Source organism: Balaenoptera acutorostrata, chromosome X (genome assembly GCF_949987535.1).
Source record: "Balaenoptera acutorostrata chromosome X, mBalAcu1.1, whole genome shotgun sequence".
Lineage (NCBI taxonomy): Eukaryota > Metazoa > Chordata > Mammalia > Artiodactyla > Balaenopteridae > Balaenoptera > Balaenoptera acutorostrata.
The window spans coordinates 8,829,930-8,855,234 of NC_080085.1; the positions used below are offsets into that span (position 1 = coordinate 8,829,930).

Consider the following 25,305-nt stretch of genomic DNA (forward strand, 5'->3'; position numbering starts at 1 on the left):
TGATATTCTCTTCCTGTGCAAAATTTAAGGCCTTTCTTCTGACAGTTCTCAAAGTTAGTCAATAATTTACACCACTAAGCAATGTATTTTAGGATGGCTTATTTTGCTTCATGTTCCAAGGGTCTTATTTGCGGAATAATTACAGTGCAGTGTCAAACAAAAGGAAGATGTCAGTAACTAAATATGGAATCTTTCAAATAAAAGTCATTCAATATTCATGGAATAATCACAGAATATTAGCACCGTCCCCTCCCTTCCATTCAACCACATCTTTTGCTCCACATCTGGAGCTCAGGGGTATGTTACCTGAGGGTCTTGCCTGAAGTCCTATGGGTCAGAACACCTGAAACTAAATTCCACTCCTTCCTTATTCTATTTTCTCAGATGATTGGTCTTTGTTTTTAACAGTAGCAGTGCTCAGGTGGACGGTACCAAAAAACATTTCTGTGCCTCCTGGTTCTAAAACTATCAGATACTGTGCACCTTGATGATCTCCTCAACTTTTAGAGCCAACTCTATTCCTTTAATCATTAATTATAAGCTACATTTACCTTCTATGACTCTACAGGCTATATAGGTATAGGAAAATGGTATGCAAAGTCGTGTAATGATAGATTATTTATGTCCCTACAACTTGTTCAGCTCTCAACCTAAATGAAAAGCATCTTTATTACCACTGTAACTCCAGAAACAATAAAATGGGTTCAGAACTGGAAATCATATAGGAATGAAGTAACCTCACAAGGAATGGTCCTATCCTTTTTACTAGCAACAGACTAATATGGGTTATGTGGGTTTTATGAAGCATCAATTATGTCCATATTTGAGAAGAGATAAGAAAAGTGGGTGTTGACTTATATTTCAGGGCCATCAAGAAATGGGGACCTGGATTTTGTTTGCCTGCCTCCTGGGAGCAGCCTTCTCTATGCCCGTGAGTAAAACACCCCCTTCATAAGTCAATGTCCAATTTCACAAGCTTGGAAATAAAAGTCTGCCCCACACTTGGTAAACGTTAGGGTTTAAAACAGTACAAGATCAGATATCCTCAAATGTCTCTGTGTTTAAGAAACACTATGAAGAACTTGTTATTAAAAAAATGGATTCCCAGATGCCAAAGATTCTGATTCAGTACAGCTGGGGTGGCGACCAGGACTCTGCATTTTAACAAGCACCCCAGGAGATTCTAATGGGACACTCAGCTTGTAAATAACGTCACCCATCTCGTGATGGAGGAAACTTTTGCAAGGGACCCTTGAAAGGCCTCCAGAGAAAGTACTTAATCAGCCTTAGGCGAATATTACAAAAATGTCAGTTTTCTCTAAAACCCAATTTCTCACAAGAGTCCAAATATTTTCGTGCTCTCCAAACTCCACTGCCGTTGTCCTTCAGGGGGTAAGATTTTGTGTTAGGAATTCCTTTCTTCACCCACCTCCCTGTTCTGAGAGGCCTCGTCCTTTTGGGTGCACCTGTTAAGCACATGACTTCCGTGTGGTTGTCTGGAATCCAACCTATGCTCAATACATATGGATATATTTTACATTCAAATGTACCAAGGACCAGGAAGTCTGGCCAATTCTCTCTAAACACAGACACAGAAGAGGTTAGGTCACATGCAGGCAAGGCAGGATCCATCTGCTTTTCGGTGGCCTAAAGAGCAGTTGATACAACCAGAAGCCAGCAAAGCTTGAATATCTACTTCCTCTCTTCCTCTCTCACCCATAAGACCAAGATTCTGTGCTCAGTCTTCCTGAAATCCTACATTGTGGCAATTCCTAGTCCCCTGAGGGCCTCTGCATTACAAATTCAGTCTCTTTTCCACTCCTCAGTTCAACACCCCTATTCTCTGAGGGCTTATATCAAGAAGATAGAGGAAAGGCAGTTAACTAAAACTAAAATAATTCACATTCAGATGAGAGGAATAAATCCTCTTATGAAATATGAGCATTTCAAGAGAATAGAGCCTTAATCAACTCGCTGCCTGAGGGGGGATGATCTGCATGATTCTCCCTCCTCTCCCTCTCCCACACTCCAGGGCCAGCCAGAATTCCACAATGCAGGCATCAATTACTTGGCCTCCACTTTTGAAAAGACAGAGAGTCCTGGTTTAGAGAATTATTCAGGTTGTTCTTTATTTTGAGCTTTAAAATTTTTCTGCCATAGAAACATTGACAGAATAATAAAAAGAAGACAGAATAATAAAAAGAATCGGCCAAAACTTCATAAATCAACTCTTTCATTTTCCATGGGATTTATAATGTTTCCACTTTACCACACCCATCTTGTTTTCACATTCATCGATAATTCACACTTAGTTGTTTTGCTGTTGTTGATGTGCTATTTACTTTGCATGCCAATTATGAGTAATCTCGTTGGTACTTAAGCACTTATCCACCTCCTGATCTATAAGGAAAGGTTTGTGAGACAATTCTCTTCTTGCTGGTATTTTGTAATTGTGTAAGAGAAACATATCATTCTTCCCAACATGGAGTGAGTCTTGAGAAATGGAATATTGCCTGCCATATCAGTAAACAAAGGATGTCACAATCCTCAGGGATAGCAGCCAGGTGAGCTGGAGAGCCCTGAGGGAACTCAGGAAGGAAAGAATACCTGCCATCTAGCAGCCTTCAGACTGCAGCCACTCCCCGCGGTGAGCCCTGAGGAAACTCAGGATATGAAAACACAGGATACTGGCCCCAGCTAGCTGAGGTACATATCAAAGGAAGGATTTCAGTGAGCCCAGACTCTTGCATCTTCCCATACATAGAAAAGCGCTAAATTCCTTAACTTGAGATATCTGGTTTTCTTTAATTAACAATAATCTTCTGATGTTCAGAACTGCCTGCCCTTTTGTTGCAAAACTTCTATATATCCTGGCTCCTCCTCGCCTCCTCGGAGCAGTTTCTCAGGGTTGCTTGAGATGCTGCCTCCTGGGCTTGAAGTCCTAAAAATTTCTGCCGAATACAACAGAACTCTCAACTTTTAGTTTGTGAATATATTTTTAGTCGACAGTTTCATCAAGAAGTGAAATGATGGGTGGGGTAGAGTAGGATTAATTGACAACATGGATGGAGGGGTGTCTGAAGATCACTGGAGGATAAATGTGTGCTGGTTTCTGCTCCCAGGTCATTTAGCTGTTCTGGACCTCTTTAAAATAAGAGGGCTCCTCTCCTACACAGCGTACATGTTCAAACTAAAAGTAGACCTCAAATATATTCTGCACTATATAGATTTTTTAAAAGTAGCTTCAGTCTCTCTTAATGTGAAAATTGCATATTCTCTCTCTCCTTCTTTCTCTCCCTCTCCCTCATTCTTTATCTTCTCCTTTGCCCCTCCCTATAAAAGCTACCACCTCATCCTGGGCACCCTGGTTATATCAACTTCAGCTATGAGGTAATTTTTCTCTTTTCTAATTTTGACCATTGTTTGAGTTAACAATGCCCTGGGCTCTGTAAAGAATAGTGTGTTGATTCTTCATTCAAGATGTTTCTCAGTACCACTTTTTCAGTTCTCACTACCAGCTTCCTGGTTTAAGCCCTGATGGGTCACCTCAAGCTTGCATTGCCCCAGAACACTCCTACCTGGCCTCTCTGACTCAGTTTCTCCTCTTATATGGCTATAAAATGTATCCATCATGAACTACCACTCAGGGGAACTGCACAGTAAGGCAGAAATGAACTCTGGCTGAACAGCTTTGTTCTATACCAGCCTGTGAAACATGGGGAATCAGGTAAGATGTTATTTAAGATCCTTTCCAGCTGGAAAACTCCTGCTTCTAAGATGTTCATACTCTATGCATCTCCCTCATTTGTCTTTACTGAAATATTAGTGACCAAGTGGTCTGTGAGACATTCTGTAGAGCAATGGAAAGCATGAGATTTCTGGAAATCGGGTTTGAGGCTCTCCTCAACCCCATACTAAGCATGTGACCTTGGGCAAATCATTTTCTCTCTCTAGAACTTTAGTTTCCTCATCTGGAAAGGGGAAATAAGAATAATACCCACACTTCAAAATGTTGTTTGGGGAGCAAAATAATTAAGCAATATAAAAGGCGCTTTGTTAAGTATAACTTGAACAAGGTTAAGAATTGTTCGTTGTCCTGATATCAAATGTTGTACACGAAGGAGTCCCCGGACCTGACGTGAACCGAATACATACTGTTTAGAAAGGAAGGAAACTCTTCCTTCTTTCATAGGTTCAAATGACAATCCGTGAGTTTGTTTACTCATACAAACTGAGGGAAAGTGTCAAAAAAAATTTGAGGCAAGATTTTCTGTTAAACCTTAAAAGGTTGACATATTTGACCTGAAAACCTGTGTTTCTAGGATGAGGGACAGTGTTTCTGCCTCCTTTATCTTTTTCATTGTGACATCAAATCAAAAAAGTATATAATTAATGTTATATCACATTAATTTTCCGTTTTGTTTTTCTCTTGCAAAGAACAGCAGGAGCCGGGGAACTAAACAGACTTACTACTTTTGTAACCTCTGTCAAGCTCAGGAACCTCTTTAACTCTCCCTGACCTTGTCTGTAAAAGTGAGGGTGATGATACTTGCCTCAGAGTATGTGGGAAAACATGAAAAATGTGTGTCATGGATGTAAGGTAGAGCCTCACACATAGGGAGCACCTGACAAATGTTTACCTTATTCTTTCTTCCATAGAGCTCATATTTTCAGGTTGTCCGTATTGACGGGACTGCATCAGTGAGTGTATGTTTCATGTAACTAAATTAAAACAAATGTATTCTAAAGTCTCTTTCTCCTAAGGTGCTTACCCCTCTGAAGTGGTAGCAGAACATAATAAGACACCCGGTACGTAGATGTTTTTTTTTGTTCTTTGTTCCCTTAAGATATTAAGCATGCATTTCAATTCCCTTTTAAGTGAGGTAGCATATCTATGCCACATATAGACACTAATGGGAAGTCTAGTTTGTAAAGGGTCATATCTGTATACATGGTTAGGAATTCTTGCACAGGAAAAAATGAATAAATACTAACAGTGTCATCATGACAAAGAAAACACTGCTACTTCTCCGGCTGGAAGTCAGTGGGGCTGATGGTAAACCCGCCTCTTGGTTTCTCACCAGCACCCGTCCTACGGTTACGAACCCATGGGTGGCCGGCTGCACCACCGAATCATTCCCGTGGTATCCCAGCAGGCTGCCCTGCCGCCTCATCACCACGTCCCCATGGCGCCAGCCCACCCGCGGTCCCCCAGCAAACCACGGTGCCAGTTCCTGGCCAGCACGCCACGACTCCAAGCCAACCCCACCAGCCACGCCTCCCTGCGCCCGCCCAGCAGCCCGTCCAGCCGCAGCCTCACCCGCCCCTGCTGCCCCGCCGCCTCTGCCTCCGATGTTCCCCATGCAGCGCCTGCCCCCCATGCTTCCTGACCTGCCTCTGGAGGCTTGGCCAGCAACAGACAAGACCAAGCGGGAGCAAGTGGTGAGTACACCGTGAAGTCGCCGCAACACCTATGAGAATGGTAAAGCGAGACTAGCCCCCAGAGTTCTCAATTCCCACACAATCCAAGGCCTAGAGTTTCAGTAGCAACAGTTCGATGATTCTATTAGACCAAGCCTGTACTGTAAGTTTCTATTATAAATGAGTTTATCTACATGGCTTAGTAATTAAGACCGGAGCTTTCGCGGTGGGCTTAAATTCTATAACTACTTTGAATTCCTACCAGAATATATATTATTGAAACCTGTTAATTTTAAGGACAACACTATAAGGGAATATTAGTTCTCTTTATCTTTCAAAGGTTTGACCAGCAAGAATAGGCTAGAATGGCACTGAAGATTTTTAAAAAGGGTAATTTTTGACAGTGAGGGGATGCAAATATTTGAACAGGTAGGTGGGAAATCTCTTTAAAAACCTAAAAGAAAATTACTTGTCTAAAGTGGTTTAATCCAACCTGGAGGAAGCTAAACTAGACACATTGCTAGATTCCTTTTTCAGTGCTGGGATTCTATAGATTAAGCTTTTAGCAAGAAGTCTTCACAGTTAAGCACAAAATATCCTTTCATTACAGAAAGCTCTTCCAAATGAGTGGGAAATAGTTAATAAAATAAGTGACCATTATCCATATATATAAACCCTTACTTCTGTGTATATGAGATTATATAATTCTACTGCATGTATGAATTCAAATGTAATTCCAAGTTATAAATGCTATCGATGATCTTCTACTGAGAAAGTGAAGAGTGAGGTAGAAATGACCTGGATGGGGAGTCAGGATACCTGGGTTCCTGTTCCAGCTTTCCACCCAAAGAGGAGATGGTATTGCACAAGTCACTTCAAATTTATGGGTGTTTTCCCTTCTTTAAAAAGAGAGAAAGCAACTAAATCAGATAATTTTCAAGCCTCTAAGAACAAATACCATAGTTTTCCAATAAAATTATATGTTATATATGGCTTCAAAATTATGGGCATATTTGTGGAGAATACAGAGCATATTTGAAAATTGATTGTATCCCAAATAAGCTGGTGCCAATAGTTGATTATTCTACTCTAAGGTACATGTTCCCTCTTTGTACAGAAAATGCATTTATTTATCTCCTTATTAATAGCTAAGGCCATGAACTTTATAAACCTTGCCAGAGCTATTTATGGAAAGGTGACTTCGGGTAGGTAGTTTGAACTTTTTAAAACTCCCATGTAAAATTAGAGCATAACAATAAATGCTGGAGAGGGTGTGGAGAAAAGGGAACACTCTTGCACCCTTGGTGGGAATGTAAATTGATACAGCCACTATGGAGAACGGTATGGAGGTTCCTTAAAAAACTAAAAATAGAATTACCATATGATCCAGCAATCCCACTACTGGGCATATACCCTGAGAAAACCATAATTCAAAAAGAGTCATGTGGGGCCTTCCCTGGTGGCACAGTGGTTAAGAATCTGCCTGCCAATGCAGGGGACACGGGTTCGAGCCCTGGTCTGGGAAGATCCCTCATGCCGCGGAGCAACTAAGCCCGTGAGCCACAATTACTGAGCCTGCGCGTCTGGAGCCTGTGCTCCGCAACGGGAGAGGCCGCAACAGTGAGAGGCCCGCGCACCCCGATGAAGAGTGGCCCCCGCTCGCCGCAACTGGAGAAAGCCCTCGCACAGAAACGAAGACCCAACACAGCCAAAAATAAATAAATAAATTAATTAATTAAAATTAAAAAAAAAAAAGTCATGTACCCCAATGTTCATTGCAACACTATTTACAATAGCCAGGACATGGAAGCAACCTAAGTGTCCATCGACAGATGAAGGGATAAAGAAGGTGTGGCACATATATACAATGGAATGTTACTCACCCATAAAAAGAAATGAAATTGAGTTATTTGTAGTGAGGTGGATGGACCTAGAGTCTGTCATACAGAGTGAAGTAAGTCAGAAAGAGAAAAACAAATATCGTATGCTAACACATATATATGGAATCTAAAAAAAAGAAAAAAAGGTTCTGAAGAACCAGGGGCAGGACAGGAATAAAGACGCAGACGCAGAGAATGGACTTGAGGACACAGGGAGGGGGAAGGGTAAGCTGGGACGAAGTGCGAGAGCGGCATGGACATATATACACTACCAAATGTAAAATAGATAGCTAGTGGGAAGCAGCCATCACAGGGAGATCAGCTCAGTGCTTTGTGACCACCTAGAGGGGTGGGATAGGGAGGGTGGGAGGGAGACGCAAGAGGGAGGAGATATGGGGATAAATGTATATGTATAGCTGATTCACTTTGTTATAAAGCAGAAACTAACACACCATTGTAAAGCAATTATACTCCAATAAAGATGTTAAAAAAATAATAAAATAAAATTAGAGTATAAATAGTGATTGCTTCTTAGAGTTGTCTTACGGAAAATAAAATAAAGTGATGAGTTCAGTGCCAGGCATGCAGAAAGTACTCAACAAAAGGCAGCAATTGTTATTTTATTATTGAATAATAGTTTTAAGTGTTCTGAAGGCAGGGGCCTCCATCCTGGACACCTCATATCTAAAGGCAGTGAGATAACAAAGAAAGTTTTTAAATTATAGAGTTCAACTTCAATGGCTGTAATATTGTTTTGGCAAAACTGAAGCCATATGTGTGACTGTACATGATACTCACTAGGAATATTTGTAAATTGTTTAACTTGCTCCTTTTGCTATTTTTTCCCCCAGGATTAAAAGATCAGAAAATGAGAAGAGAACTGAAGTAGGTACTCCAGTTGCTTTCAGAATGACACAAGAACACAACGATTTGTTCCTACCATCACTTAGCAAATTCTGTAACTGAAAAGTACCATTAGCAAACAATAAAATGTTTTAAAAACCAGTCATGTCTTTATGTTGAATTAAACTTAAAATTTCATGTCACTTGAAAGAAGATATAATAAATGGCTCTACTTGAATAAGATAGGAACTGCTCATTTACACCTACAAGTTGACCATTCTGCAGGCAAATGAGGACTATATTTCTTTTTGGAGAAAATTATAATTACACCATCTCAAATCTTTTAAAAAACAGAAGTTTATACTGTAGTTGTAATAGTTGATAACGTGAAAAATTATGAACACGTATAGTCACTGAACCTGAACCAAAAGAAGGGAAGTTTATACGAAGAATTCTTTACATTAAAAAAGATAAGATTTTGAGAAATGTTTCTATTACAAAAAAAATTAAAACTTGGAATGCTCGCTTTACACTTCACACCACATTAGTAACCAAACTCTGGTCTTGTGATCTCATTCTACTGAAAGTGATTTTTTGATGAAATTATGTAGTACGTATAATAATGTACTGAATTTTAAATTATTGAGGTAGTTTTCCTAAGAAAACTTCTATGAAATGGAGCTTTAAATAGAGAATCACAGTGATTTTATATACAAGTCATTTCTTTCACTTCATAATCTTTAAGATGATAAATTCTACTGTATAGTCTTCAAAATGTTAACAGATGCATAAAATGGACTCAATACAAGTTTTCTTTCCCACTTATATTTATATTTGAATCCTTTTTTCCTCCTACACCCAAACAGAATTGTAAACAGTCTTTTTAGGGTTATATTACACAGTACCCACAGTAACTTTATTCCAATACCTTTATGATTAAGGCCCCTTAATCATTTTCTGGAATGAATAAACATAACTTTACTGGGAGGGTGTTGATACTCAAACAAATAACTTGATTTTAAAGAATTTAGATTCAATTAAAAAGTAGGAAAGCTTTTAATCAATTGGCATAGGCCAATTCTAATCAATTTAGTAAATATTTATTAATCACCTTTTAGGGCAAGGCACTATTCCGTGTCCTGATAAAAATGGTAAGTCCCCATCCTTAAGGAATCTAGAATCTACCAAAGAGATAAAATAAGCTCACAGATAATGATAAGAGAAGGCCTAATAATATTAACACTATGACAGAATTATAGTCAAAATGCCCTGGCAAATGTGGCAGACATCGTTAGCTAGGTGTCCAACAGCTTTCCTCACCATTCCTTCCTTGTTGGCTGTGCTGGAATTAATCCGAGCAGCGGGCCTTCCACAAACTCAGGAGAGAGGAGCTCCCTCCCCTGTCCCATGGAACGAATGTTCACTCCTCCAGTTACCATAGCATACCATATCGATACCAAATGTGGCATCTATTTCCCTTGCTAGTGACTGGTTTAGGGATTGGTTGTGGTGGAACTTAAACAATGAATGAGGCCAAAAGGGAAGTCTAGTAGGAGAGGAGGAGCTTCTGGGGAAAAGAATTACCCTCTAATTTAAAATGTATACTACATGCTAGGAAAAAGTGCTGTTCTGTCTTTGGATCTACTTGTCTGAGGATGTGATGCCTAGAGTTGTGTCTGCCATCTTGTGACCAGGAGGGGCAAGTGGCAAGGCAGAAAGCCCCTAGGTCGTTGGTGGCATCATCGTGTCCCTGAATTAACCAACCTTGGAACCATCTATCTCTAGATGAATGATATACTCTATTTCTATGCTAGTTTCTTTCAATTGTGGGTCACAATTGATTAGTGGGTCATGACATCAATATCAGGACCCCTATCATTTATGTTATGCCAGCAAACTTTCTCTTCCAACAATGTAAAGCTTCTATGGCCAGGACTAAGGAGAATTATTTTGTCAATGACTTTCCTGAAAAAAACAATCCGATAGGAAGATAGATAGAAATATATATCCTGGTGTATTCTCCAAAATATATGCCTCCACCATACTTTGCCTTCCACAGCTCACGAAAATATTGCCCTTATGTTTACTCCTACTGAGAAACATTTTAAGGGTGTAAGGAATGATGTTACTTGAAGACTATGTGTGATGTTGGAAAGAACACAAACTTCGGAGTCAGACTGGAGTTGCTTTCAATTTTTCTGATCTAAGAGGATTCTCTATTTAGGAAAGCCATGCACAAAATAATTCTCCTTTTATAATAATTCAAATTATATATATGCATATTATATATATATATATATTCAAATCACTTTTTGAATTACAGGGAAAATGTCACGTTTTGGACTCTGAAGACTACTCACTGTGGTATGAGATGTACTGCATAAGTTAATTTTATAAGAAACTGAAACTTGTGTATTAAATGCCCAAACATGTGTTTTAACATAATCATCTTCATCGTAGTCTTCTATAATGGACAGGCATATTAATCACAACATAGCATCTGTTTGATGGCTCAGAATGAGACTTATGGACACCCATCAGTGAAGTGTGTTGTCTCGGAAATTCAGAGGTAATAATGCGGTTATGCCTGTTTTAAATTGCCTTATATTGCTTTGTCGTTCTAACCATTCCTTTCTGCTCCTGGCTATCCCTTCTTCTTTTTGTTAATGTATATTTACATCTTCTAATATGAAGCTTACTATGTATACATATTCTTCCTAACAAAATAAAGTACGTTGACCTTTGGATTGTTATTCTGGAAGTTCCACAGTCACTCTGAGACTATTTTATTTCCTGGTTGCCTAACTGTGGCAGATGGCTGCGACGGACAAAATACATGTAGATGAATGTGGCTATCACTACAAGTGTAACAAAGCTGATAAAAATTGAATAAAAAGAGCATTTCTAATTAATTAAAACTCAGGCTTAGTCAGCCACCCAATGTTGTACGTTTCTGAATCAAATATGGAAGAAAAATCACTAGATACTAATGACCAAGACTCAAAGTATCGGTTGAAATAAATAGCAATACTCATCATAAATGCACTAATAAACCCAAACTTATACATAAAGACTTCTTAAATCCGTAAAAAAGCAAAAGTATATTATTTAACAAGCTGTGCTATGTCTTTGAAATGAAGCTAAAAGACACAGATGAAGTTGAGTAGACCACCTCAAGGAAATTCTCGTCTCACCATAACCACTCCCATGTCACTAATACATTTGAAATCTGCTCTGCTATCATTCACTCCTTGCTGGTGAGAGCTTTAATATGCATAATTTTTTCCAGGGTGCAAATACATGTCTAGGAACTACCCCTAGAGAGTCATCAAAATGCACGGAAAGATATGTTCAAAGATGTTGATTACAGCATTATGTATAACAGGGAGAAACTGGACCTCACATAAATTTTCCTATATGTATCTGAAGGAATTCTGTGATAAAAAGGATGCTCTAGAAGAAAATTTATTAGTGGAGAAAATGTGATAAAGTAAAACTTAAGACCAAGACTATATCATATGAGAATATTACACATCACCATAACATGTAAATAATTTAAACACACATACATAAATGTGCATAGAAAAAAAACTAGGAGGAAGATACATCTGTTTGTATGAAGGTCCAATTTTTCTACAAAAAACATAAATTACTTCTGTAATCAGGAAAAATTTAATTTTTTTAAAGTTTGTTTTCCCTTTCTTCTGCTTTAATCCAGACACACCTCCTTCCTTCAGTTCCCTTTGATGTGAGTTTTGGATCTTGGTGGGCCCCCTGCAGGTAAATTCCAAGCAGAAATCAGTTCATACGCACTTTTTTGGAGAAATATTTGGACCAAGAAAAGGTGAAGGGAAAGGGGCAACTGGCTTTAGCAGGAACAAAAACGAACAATACAATCAAACAGCAAAGAAGATATGAGCCTTATAAAGTTAAGGAAAAAGAATTAGAAACAACAAAAATAAAATAAAATAGAAATGACCATCGAGGCAGCTACTGCTGAAATTCTATCAAAGATTAACTGCATTCAAAGAGCAGGCAGGTCAAAGAGAAAACTCAATGTCTAAGCCCTAAACCCTTAAAGAGAGGGGGCTTGTGGTGACTTTCCAAATTAAATGGGTCCTCTTTTGAGTCTAATAATACCTGAACTATTGCTGACTTAAAATTAGTTAATTATCTAATTTTACTTTTGGGCTTCAGCTAGCTGTAATGTACATTTTTCTCTCCTGTGCTTAATTACATTGGGTCTGAATCATCTGAAGAGCTCAACCTCAATCAATAACAACTCCAATTAACCAGAAAATGCACACAGTTCACTTATTAGAAAAGGCAAAGGAAAATACAATCTAACAAGCTAATTTCCAGGCTGCATTTTCATAACCACCTATCTTTTTTTTTTTTTTAGGTGAAGTGTGGTTTTATTAAATTGAAAACAATTTGAAAGAAAACTCAAGGTTGGAATCTTACTTATTGAAATTAATGAGTAATGCTTATTACTCGTTGCCAGATACATGGCTCTCGGATGGTGAGATGTTTGGAAGGCAAGAGCCTTGTAACAAGGCTGTGCAGCAGCAAAATTAGAAAAAAAAGTGTAAAGTGTCACTATAATATAAAAACTGTACAATTAGCATGCATTGAGGATGGGAATCAAAGGATTACCTGGAGGTAATCTTCACTTAGAGACAGTAATAGTTGTCACATTTTCCAAATCAAAATTTAGATATGTAGGGTGATAATATAATGGAATATTCAAAATCAGAGACATACACCGACTGGCAATTATGCTCTACACTCGCACCGTTCAGTATGGATCCTCATGCGGCTCTTCAAATTTTTAAAAATTAAAATGAAATAAAATTTAAAATTCAGTTCCTCAGTCACACTAGACACGTTTTAAGTGCTAGAAGGCCACATGGGGCTAGTGGCTGCCATACAGAACAGACACAGAACATTTCTGTCACTGCCGAGAGTTCTACGAGACGGCGCTGCTCTCCACACTGCTTCCTGAAGTAGAAAAGCAACTCTTATGAATTCCAAGATTTTAAACAAAAGATGAAACAGAACAGATTTGCTGGTTAAAACTGAACACCTCAAGCCATTTTCCAAGCATTCCAGGAATCACGATCTTGTACGGGAATGTTCAAAGAACTGTAGAAGCGCCCTTATCTTCGTCAGGTCGAATCACACACTCCAAAATGGTTTCCCCTCTAGTTTTCTTTTAAAATAGACAAATCCAGAGTTCCACTAAATTAATTTTTCTGCTTGTAAGAGACACTATTTTAGTTCCAAAGAAATGGTCATTTATTTTCAGACCTCTACCAGCCACGTCCACACTGGCGGTACGAGGCGGGGGCTGCCCTTGGCCTAGGGCTTCACTGGAAACAGGCCAAAGTGTAAGCTGATGGAAAGATAAAAGAAAAAACTAACAAACTTTTGTCCATCCCCGAGGGCGGCTGACTGCCTGTAAGCGTTGGAAAATATTTACATTCTTTTCTATTTTGTGGTTCAAACCAACAGCGCAACATAGGACAAATGGGTGCGTACACATACACACACACACATACACGCATACATGCCAACTGAGTTTACCTGCAGTAAAAGGACATGTGTGGAGACATGTACCATTTGAACAACTTGAAATTTTAAATAAAACTTCTCTCCACTCTAATCATTTAGAGACTGAGAGACTGTATGGCTATTGTATTCGTTACCATCACCAAGGCACATTATACTTCTTTCAATACAAAATTCTATCAAGAGAAAAAGGTCAAGTTGCTCACTTTATTTACAAGCAATGTCAAGTTGACCACTTCCTCTCCCAACTCAACACAAAATGAAAACACTGACTTTTCCCCTAAATCTGAAGTGTGCCCCTTAGTAGTAAACGCTTGCCGGAAATACTAATACTGAGTTTAAGGCCAAGACTTGAAAAAGAATACAAAATAGCAAGGAACTGTATTAATTTTTTAAAAAAGAGATCCGACTGTGAATGGCTTAACATGGAAATCACAAGAGAAACATGATTTCAACCAGTTTCCCACATTACCAGAACTGAGTGGCCTCTAGGTGTATTCCGTATTGCTTCAGTAAAATAGCCATCAGCCTATGTTTGTTGTGAAATTCTTGTTAATCAGAATTTTTACTTACTGTTTTGTGATTTGGCTTCTAATTCCTTTTGCCCCCATTTGGTCTAGAGCCTTATCAGCAGGGGTCATTGGCTGAAATTTACTTATTCAAAAACACTTCCCTGCTGGGAAGAATTCATCCTGGCTTCATCTGAAACACCTGACTCTTCTGAGAAGCTAAATAATACTTGAGGAATAAGATAGGGCTCGGAGTGGTGAGGAAAGAAGAGGTTGAGGTGGGAGGAAAGAAATGGTCATTTAGGTCCCAAAGTATTTGCCTCGATAAATCACACCTGAATCATCCATCAAAAAAAAATCAAGTTCAGTGAAGCCCCCTTACAAATGACATGCCCTATGGTCAACAAAAAATAGCCCAGGGTCCAGCATTCATTTTCTTTTTATTAATCAAAAATATTCACAACAATGTTAAATATCTTCCTCAGAACAGCCAAATCTTGTTTTCCTCTCCAAAGAATTTTCCATGCTTCGAATTTGTCTGTGGAATGCGGGGGCTCTGGAGTCGGTGAAGCGTCCACACAAGGGCAAGGATGGCTTCCCAGTGAGGTGTGCGGGCTCAGCAGCCAGGCTGTCTGGGTTCACAATCATGACCTTTGCCTACCTGCTGTGGAAACTTGGGCAAGTTTCTTAGCCTCTCTGTGCCTCAATTTCTTCATTGTAAGTCGTACTAACATCCATCTCTGGGTCTTTTCATGGCAGTGAGCTCCAAGTTCAATAAATGTTGGCTACCACTCTCATATTCAGAAAGAGAGCCTTCTCCTGGCTCTGTAGACCCACAAAGGGAACACTACACAGTTGGAAGCAGGGATGATACAGGATTTGGAAATAACATGAAAGTTTTCTATGCCAAAGGCTCCAAAGTCGAACACATCTGTCAGGTATCAGTGCGCCTTCTCTGACATATAGCCACCTGAACACCTCCCTCACTGATTGCTACGCTGCATGATACCTGCGTTGTCCTATCTGACATCCCCCGAGGCTGTTCTTCGCCACCCCCTAGGTCACTCTAAGGGTAGTAGGAGAGTAAATCCACCAGGAGGGTGGCATGGACTGCTCAAGGCTCGTTGGAGGCCAAAGCATTAGACCTTCTCTCTCTGAATATCTTCCTTTCACCTGCTTTTTAAGGCCTGGCCCCCGTGTATACTGACTTCCAACTCTGAACCTTCCCTTGTCCCTCTGGCATTGGTCACAGCTCAGCTAATTCCACTTTAGGGATTTCTCTACCAAACTGTTTTTCACTAGAGCGGTGGTTCTCAACCAGGCGGCTGTGCCTTCTAGGGGACATCTGGCAATGTCTGGAGTCATAATGGGGGGGTGGTGTGGATGGGGGTTGAAGTGGTACTATCGGTACCTAGTACGGAGAGACCAGGAATGCTGCTGAGCCTCGTCCAATGCACAAGACAGACCCCACACAAAGAATGATCCGGCCTTGAATGTCAACACTGCTCAAGTTGAGAAACCCTACTCTGGAAACAATGCCAATGTTGAATCATGCTGTGTGTTCAGAACTTAACATACAGAAAGAATGAGACTCTGAACAAATGTATGAGTCTGTGTGCATTTTTAAAACGTCATTGAGAAAGAAAAACCAAAAGCTCACATCTTAAAGTTAGTAAACTTGATATAGGATCTCATACAAAGGGCTTTTCACTTCTTGTACCCATTGCATCAGAAAAATCTAAAGAGCTTGGGGGGTGACCAGGCTATTAAAGAAAACTTGCAAGATGAAGAGACGGTCACTCCAGGGTTAAATCAGCTGCTATCTCTAAATCAAAGCCATTCTGCAGAAATTAGAATAGTTACTTGCTTCTTCTGAAGTTACATAAAAGTGGTTGCGTTACCTGAGTAATAAAGAGGAGAAAAATAACCAGACCGTGAGTCATTAGAGTAACTACTGAATTAGAACGCATTGAGTTTGTCTGGGAAGAGTCCTGTTTTGGGATTTACTTGACTTTGGCAGAGTAATGAGAAATAAGTAGTTGTGTCCATAGAGTGGGCAGGGATTTAAGATGCCTTGATTCTCGTGATTTTCAGAACCATCACTCTCCAAATATTTGATGAATATAATAAAGTTTTTGTTACAAAATTATTACCAAAAAACCTCTGACAACCATGGAGAATATAAAGCAGTGTGCTTTAAGTAGAGGAGACCTACTTTGATTGAGGGCAGACCTCGGGCAATCTACAGTATTTGATGGACCCAAGGCACAGAACATCCTATCTGTTCAAATACCAAAATCGAGACACTCTTCCAAGTGAGATTAACCCCCTTCCCCTGCCCCTGTATGCCACACATCAGGAGAATGGCCATAAATGAGCTTCAGCTCAATGCCTCCTCATCTAGGGACTTCTTCTTGTTGGCCCACACGGGCTGGAGTGCTCAGGCCTCCAGGTTTCCCGGAATATGCTGGGCATGCCGCTACTTCAAGCAACTACTTGTTTCTACTTTGGTCTCCCCACTAGCTGGTAAAGTCCTTGAGGAAGATTTTTAAAATACCTGGAGACTGGTCGGTGTGGTTAATATTTGCTCAAGGAACCATCATTAGCATTAAAAAGCCACCACACTGTCATGTAAAAGTAAAGATAATATAACATTGAACATTTACTGAGCTCTTGTTATATTCTAGGCACTGTTCTAAGCACATGACATGTATTAGCTCATTTAATTTTCACAACCTTATAGAGGAAAAGTTGTCTCTGTCCCCAGTTTACAGGATGAGGACTTGTCTAAACTTTAAACTTGAAAAAGAAATGAGGCATTTCTTAAAACACGCACATCCTGTCCCATGTTTGATGAGTGCCATTTAAAAGGTAAACTAATTTGTCATCTGCCTCTAGGATCCTAATTAAAACAAGCTGTATCTATTGCTAACAGCAAATATAAATTCAACTTGATCCGAGTCATAAAGCTCGTCTCCTTTTGTCACTTAATTTTTCCTGCCCATTTGACCTCCCAAGGATGTGATAAGGAGCTAATTGTAAAGAAAGCTAAAGAACTCCTAACCCAATAACCCCTCTGCAGTTTTGGTCAACCACCACAGATGGGGAGGAAAGCTCTGCAAATATGGGCAAGTACCACCATACCAGCGCAGCATTGCCATGGCAACCAGGAGAAACCCATCCATTCCAGCTGTGGGTGTGAACCTGAGCATGACCAGCCCTCACTCCTTCCCTGGTTCCAAAAGATGGATTGAAAACAAAGTCCAGTCCTTATAGGAACAGCAAGGTGCTGTCTTTCATTGATTCGTTCAGAGAAAGCTACAGTGGGAACTAATGACATCTTAGAAAATTCAGGCCTTGGCCCTACATTATCTTCCTTCCCAGGAAGAGCACTGAACTCATATTCAACACATATGGAAAGCCCATATCAAGTGACATTGTGAAGTTCACCGAGAATGGTCAGAATAGGAAGGCTGCTGATATACTCTTAGCATGACATTGAATCAGAACTGGTTGGCTGGCATACTTTCTCTACCTGGCATCTGATGTCCAGATTAAAATATATGAAAAGGTTCAAATATCTCAATGGCGTCCTGCATTGACGTGTCCACAAATGCTAGCTATCGAGGTGGCAGTCCAAACTGGCTCCTTCCACCGGGTCCTGACTAGAGAAGGAAACATTTGCAAACTTGCACAGCTGCATGCAGTAAGAAACCTGGGCTTGGAAGATTTACAAAATCCAATTTTCACCCTGTGATGAGGAACTTGGGCTCAACCTGGTTTCCACAAATAATTTGTTCTTAATCTGAAAATAGGCACAAGTGAGCAACTTCAAAATCTTTTTTTAAAAAAAGACAGTGATGGATTTTTAAAAGTATTTACTGAACATTGCTTAAATGTGCAATTCCTATCAGCAAGATTTCTGAAGAGAGTTGGAAAACGAAAGGGGATTTACTGCCTTTGTGGCTTATTTTCCCACAGGTAGGAAAAAAATGTTCCTGATGAACAGTGATAGGTGTCCAGGAACCTGCAATCACTGCAGCCTGAGTAGATTTCTCTTATAGTTGCTAGTAACTATAAATAATCAGAATCGCTATATTAAGTCTTTGCCCTCTTTCAAAATGGAATCATTCAACAGATTGTAAATGATGGGGATTTAAGAGCAATAAATTTTCTCCAAAAGTAACTTGGTTTTTAACAAATGAAATAATTAATATATATTTAAACTGCTTTATATGGATAGTGGCAATGTGCACACGACAGAGAGAGGAAGAAATCTGCAAATGAATTGAAGCAGCATGGTCACATAGTTTAAGGTAAGAGATTGCCGACCTGCAGGAAAGCCCGTGATTCACCTTCTCAGTGTTAAAAACATTCACCAAATAAGCTAATGTTTCATATGATACCCTCTGTTCCTTTAGGAAGGATTCAAAGAAACCTTTACTTGTAGCTATATAAAACCAGCAAGTATCTAAGCTCTGTGAACACTTTGGTAATATTCTAAATTAATACTAAGAAAAGATGAATTTTGAGGTCTTTCTATGAAATCATAAAAAGCTGGAATCACAAAATATAAGGTTTGTACGAGAGGTTGCAAGCAGCAAAACCAAGGCTTTCTGATTTTCTCCATCAATCATCTGTCTTTGCTGCATGGAAGAGTCAGACCACATTTTGTGGTTTCACACCAGTACCCATATTGCTTGTAGATGTCACAGAATCTTGATCCTCCATCATACTGAGGGGAGGGGCAAGATTTGCCCTTGTCCCAGATTTTTGTCATTATATGGTACCCAATGATCCAGACCCAAAGAGAAGCTCAAAAGCAATGATGATTCGTCTCAGTTCTGTCATGGACTAGCCAGGTGACCCTGCCACAATGGGATCCACTCCTACACTCAGTTTCTTTATCTGTCTCAGAAAAATATTGCAGTAGAAGGCCACTAAGACCCATGCGACAGTAACAATATAAGGCAATGTGCATTGCTAAAGTCAAATTGCATCAATTTTTAAATACCGAGAAAACAGCCAAAAGGAAAGGTGCAGAAGAAATGGCAGGTCCTTACTGAGATTCACTTTAAGCTTTCAATAAAAATATGAGTGTCTTGGCAATGATATGTAACATTCCAGCCAGCCTGGCTCGAAGGCTCTGAACCTTCTCCTAAAGCAACAGGCAGAGACATCTTAAGTGTCATCTGAACCATCTGAACTTTGAAGTTGAAAGAGACTCTGGTGCTGGAACAAGCTGAGTGAATCCCTCCAAAGCAATTGCTCTCTCATTCTTTCCTGCTTGTGTCTACCTTCCCCCGATGCCGCTCCAGGATTATTACCCCATGAGTCGTCCATATCTTATTGGCTTGGGTCCTGCCTTGTTTCAAGCAAGAGGCACAAACACACAGAGCCTGAAACGTACACACAGTATCTTCTTACCTCTCCAGGGTCCTTACATCTCAGCAGTAGCAGCAGCTCCAGGCAGAACTGACCTCCCATCCTCCCCACACAGAGCCCCCGGCCAGTGTGGGAACAGAGAAGGAGCCTGGAGACAGGGATACTGCTCAGAGAGCTAGAGGAGCCGGGCAGGGCAGGCAGGCTCCCTGGCTGGAATGTGCAGCTAGAGGCCCTGGGAGGGAGAAGGCCTGGGGTCACTGTGATCCTCTGAGTCAGACACCCTGGGGAACTCTCAGCTCTGAAAGGCCTCCTTTGCAACATGAGGTGGAGAGGCACCGAGAACTTACTAGGGGTAAAATTCTAAAAGTTACAAAACTGAGGTAAATGGTTATATGGATGTATACCAGTTTAAAGTAAATGGTAGAGATGCAGTATGAATGCCGGAGGGAATGCATGTAAATTAAATGCTAACTCATATATCTGATAAGGGGCTTGTACCCAGAATATATAAACAAATCTTACAACTCAATAATAAAAAACTCAAATAACCCAACTTTTAAATGGGCAAAGGCTCTGAATAGACATTTCTCTGAAGGAAATATACAAATGGCCAAGAAGCACATGAAAAGATGCTCAGCATCATTAGCTCTCAGGGGAATACAAATCAAAACCACAATGAGACACTACATTACACCCACTGGGATGGATAAAAAGAAGTGCTGGCGAGGATGTGGAGAAATTGGAACTCTTATACAATGCTGGTTAGAATGTAAATGCTTTGGAAAACAGTTTTTAGTTTCTCAAAATGTTAAACGTATAGTTACCATATGACCCAAAAATTCCACTCCTAGTTATATGCCCAAGAGAACTGAAAATATTTGTCCACACAAAAACTTGTACGCAAAATCGTTCACAGCAGCATTACTCATAATAGCCCAAAAGTGGAAATAACCCAAATGTCCATCAATCAATAAATAATGAAACAAAATGTGACATAACCATACAATGGAATTATTCAGCTATAAATAGGAAGGAAGAACTGATACATGCTACATGCATCGTGGATGAACCTTGAAAACATTATGCTGAGTGTAAGAAGCCAGACACAAAAGACTACATATTGTATGATTCCATTTCCACGAAATGGCCAGAACAGGCAAATCCACAGAGTGGCAAAAGACTAGTGGTTGTCAAGGGCTGAGGCAGATGGGAGGATTGGGGGCAGTAATGACTAAGGGGCACAAGGCTTCTTTTGGGGGTGATGAAACTTTTAAAATTGATTGTGGTGATGGTTGCACAACTCTGACTATACCGCTAAATTACACCCCTTAAATGAGTGAATTGTATGGTATGTGAATTATACCTCAATAAAGCTGTTCCGTTAAAAAATGAAACGCTAGCTCTTATTGCCTTGCCCCAATCCTTCCCCGATTACACTGGGCTCTTCTGAGATCACCCTCACTCCTGTAGATTCACCTATGTGGCTTGGCAGGGGCTATGGTGAGAGAGGGCTTCCCCAAGCACGGAACCGTGACTACCGGCCCCTGGCAAACGGGACCCTTCTCCTCAGCTTCATTTCTAGGCCACTGTTGACAAGAATTCTGCTCCGGCTTCATGGTTTGGCCCCTCTCCGCCCTGACTCCTTCATTCCCGGGTGGTGACTCCATTCCCAGCACGCCCATGGTTCCCATTTGCGAGAGTCCTTTCGAACTTACAGTTGCTCCTGTACCCCATGTAGCCGCCCTCTCCAAACAGATGACACGTGACGCAAGCACAGTGGCCCCTCACAGCTCAGTAACTTTCTCATAGCTGAAATTCAGTAGTAAATTGTTACCCTTCACCCTTTTTTTTTTTTGAAGGGAAAGGGGCTATTTTTTTGAGCATTTTAAAAATAAGGGTATTGCCTCTAGACACTATTGTGCATTTTTACAATTATAAGTAAAAATGAAATTAACAGGTGATGCCAATGAAGGAAGCAATTCAATGAAGAGACTACCACAGTGGTCATTGGGTTAAAGAAATCCAACATTCTTACATAATTTTATCATTCACAAAGAGAACTACATTAGAGTTACTGACACATTTTAATTATTGATACTCATTAGTATTATTTGTTTCCATATCCTTTATCTTTCCAAACTGTTCTTGGGCACAATGTACCAATGCCTACGAAAATTATTCTCTTAATGATAACTAGTTCCATCCTGTCCCATGCTCGAGATTTTGTTTGAGTCAGTGCATTCTGTTATTAGGACCAGTCTTAAGAGAAAGGTTCACTAGTGGCCCCAATTAGTTACAATGCATAGTGTCTGGAATTTATCACATTTTGGACCAGCATGTAATTTTTGCCTATTCTGGATCTGTCTGAAAGTTTCTCAACCTTTAAAAGCCCTTATGCATTTTTATGCAAATCAAAACTACAATGAGGTGCCACCTCACACTGGTCAGAACGGCCATCATTAAAAAGTCCACAGGGGCTTCCCTGGTGGCGCAGTGGTTGAGAATCTGCCTGCTAATGCAGGGGACACGGGTTCGAGCCCTGGTCTGGGAAGATCCCACATGCCACGGAGCAGCTGGGCCCGTGAGCCACAATTGCTGAGCCTGCGCGTCTGGAGCCTGTGCCCCGCGACGGGAGGGGCCGCGATAGAGAAAGGCCCGCGCACCACGATGAAGAGTGGTCCCCGCGCCGCGATGAAGAGTGGCCCCCACTTGCCGCAACTGGAGAAAGCCCTCGCACGAACCGAAGACCCAACACAGCCAAAAATAAATAAATAAATAAATAAATAAATAAATAAATAAATAAATAAGAAAATCCTTTAAAAAAAAAAAAAAAAAGTCCACAAATAATAAATGCTGGAGAAGATGTGGAGAAAAGGGAACCCTCCTACGCTACATTGTTGCTAGGAGTGTAAATTGGTACAGCCACTATGGAGAACAGTATGGAGGTTCCTCAAAAAACTAAAAATAGAGTTACCATATGATCCTGCAATCCCACTCCTGGGCATATATCAGGAGAAAAAACAGAATTCAAAAAGATACATGCACCCCAATGTTCATTGCAGCGCTATTTACAATAGCCAAGACATGGAAGCAACCTAAATGCCCATTGATAGATGAATGGATAAAGAAGATGTGGTGAATATATACAACAGAATACTACTCAGCCATAAAAAAGAATGAAATAATGCCATTGGCAGCAACAGGGATGGACCTAGAGATGATCATACTCAGGGAAATAAGTCAGAAAGAGAAAGACAAATACCATACAATATCACTTACAGGTGGAATCTAAAATATGACACAAATGAACTTAGTTTTGAAACAGAAACAGACTCATAGACATAGAGAACAGACTTGTGGTTGCCAAGGGGGAGGGATGGATTGGGAGTTTGGGATTAGCGGATGCAAACTATTATATATAGAATGGATAAACAACAAGGTCCTACTGTATAGCACAGGGAACTATATTCAGTATCATGTGATAAGCCATAATGGAAAAGAATATGAAAAAGAATGCATATGTATGTATAACTGAATCACTTTGCTGTACAGTAGAAATTAACACATTGTAATCAACTGTACTTCAGTAAAATAAATTTTTTAAAAAATTATTTATTTTTACAAGTTGGTACCATTGCCCTCTGAAGGACGTCGGTGGAAGGAGGAGGCTTTCCCATCTGAGGGATAAGCAAGGCTGCAAATGAATGTTCCCAACAGACCCCGCCTGTGTTCATTCTGTGCTGGAATGTTCATACAGGCTTTTTCTCAAACACACTTGAGTGCTGTGGGTAACAGATGTCAAATAATAAAACTCAGAGGCACATGCTATGTTACTTTTTAAGGGAAAAAAGTGGGGGGAAATCAAAGGGTTTAACAATTTTATTCACTGGCTTATATTCAGCGACTCCGAAAATTTGGCCACTGCTCAGGTTTGTGAATTTCTATGGAAAATGAACTGTGCTTGGCAAGCCTGCCGAAATATGAGGCTGATAAAAAAATGTTTCATGCTTTCTCAAGACCTTATGCCACTAACTGTGTGGGATTGGAAAAACTGCTCAAATGTCAATTTAAACACTGTAAATAAATGATTTTCTATACCCATACGAATTAATATTATTCTGTTGATTTCAGAGCATAACTTGAACTAAAGTTTCCTTGAGTTTTAACTAGGAAATGTTTCATGGAGAATATGGACTTCAGATTAGACAAGCTGAGCTCAGTAGAGTTCTATTCAGAATCAGAAATGTTAATGCAAAGCATTATCTTACACTATGGAGAACTGACTGAAAATTCAATTGACACAAAGGTTGTTAGGAAGCAGGTCCTGAACTCAAAAAAAGGAGTAGGCCAAAAGAAATAAAACATTACTGTAACAGCCCAAATCATTATATAAAAGAACACTGTGGTGAATTCCATTGCAAAGTTCATGACTCGTGAACATTATCTTCAAACCAGTCATCTCTGAGTTTTATAGAGTCGACTATCCAACTGCCTTCTTGACCCTTCCATCTGGTATCTCAGGGTCATCTCAGACTTCATTTATCCAGTGCTGAACTCTTGACTTTCCTTTCTGGCAAACGTCTTTGTACCTAAGCCTCCTACATCTTAAGAGGTGTTTATAAAGCATTTATCTCAGTGCCTGGCATGCAGACCTGCTCAATAAAGGTTGATGATATTGATGATGATTGATGATGATGAAGATGATGATTTTTATGCACCCAATTAGTTGAGCCAGAAACCAAATGGTTTTTCTTAATTCTTTTCTTCACTTCATGTCCACATTTAATCCATTCCCAGGTTCTGTCAACTCTGCCTGCAAAAAAAATCAGGAATCCTACCTCTCTTCTCCAACTCTGCTTTCACCATCCCACCTCCAGCCTCCATCACATTTCTCCTGAACAAATTTAACAGCCTTCTAACCAACCTAACCATGTCCACTCCTGCCCTTGCTCAACTAATTGTCCAGAGAGGAAACCAGAATGAGCTCCTTAAATACACATTATCAAAACATATATGGTGCTTATCATGTATTTATTAAATATGTTAAACATCCTTTTGAAGTAGGTACTATTATTATTTCCATTTTACAGGTAAGGGCTTGAGCAAAGAGAGGCTGGAATATGTCCAAGATCACTCTGCCTCTACAGGGCAAAGCCAGAAATCACACTCAAGAAGTCTGAGTCCACAGCTGAGTGTTCAACTGCTACACAAAATACCATGCCATACCCGAGCTTTCAAAATAACAAACAAGCAAGCAGAGACTGTCAATTCACTTCACTTAAAATAAAGTCCATCTGCACAGGACTTCCCTGTGCAAAAGGGTCTGGGCTGACCTCCTCGGCCTCCCCCATCATGCCTCTCTCTTTCCTCCTGCTCTCCTGACACTCATAAACAAGACAAGCTGGGTGCTGCATAGGTTTCTGCCCGTGCTGTTCCCAGTGCCTGAACTGTTCTTCCCAGGAATTTTCACAGGGCTGGCTCCTCCTTCTTTATTCTTTTTTTGTCCATGTTTTTATTTTATTTTATTTATTTATTTTTAACATCTTTATTGGAGCATAATTGCTTGAAAACAACGGTGTGTTAGTTTCTGCTTTATAACAAAGTAAATCAGCTATACACATACATATATCCCCATATCTCCTCCCTCTTGCATCTCCCTCCCACCCTCCCTATCCCACCCCTCTAGGTGGTCACAA

The 25,305-nt window shown here is 40.0% G+C and overlaps 2 protein-coding genes across 8 annotated transcripts in view; one reads left to right on the top strand and one right to left on the bottom strand.

The window, feature by feature from the left end:
* The window catches only part of ARHGAP6 (Rho GTPase activating protein 6), a 503,994-nt gene that overhangs the window by 134,120 nt on the left and 344,569 nt on the right, over positions 1–25,305 (bottom strand). Inside the window, exon 1 of one of the 7 annotated variants that reach the window (XM_057538593.1) lies at positions 19,652–19,804. The exons of the other annotated variants lie outside the window; for them this stretch is intronic. Within the exon in view, the coding sequence (XP_057394576.1) occupies positions 19,652–19,711 (60 nt within the window). The 5' untranslated portion in view covers positions 19,712–19,804. Of the gene's footprint in view, positions 1–19,651; positions 19,805–25,305 lie in introns of those variants that run through there. 7 annotated transcript variants of the gene reach the window in all.
* Positions 878–5,457, top strand: AMELX (amelogenin X-linked). The gene is given in 7 exon segments (XM_057538572.1): positions 878–931; positions 3,343–3,390; positions 4,660–4,701; positions 4,765–4,809; positions 5,085–5,196; positions 5,199–5,333; positions 5,336–5,457. Coding segments are annotated over 7 exon segments (558 nt in total).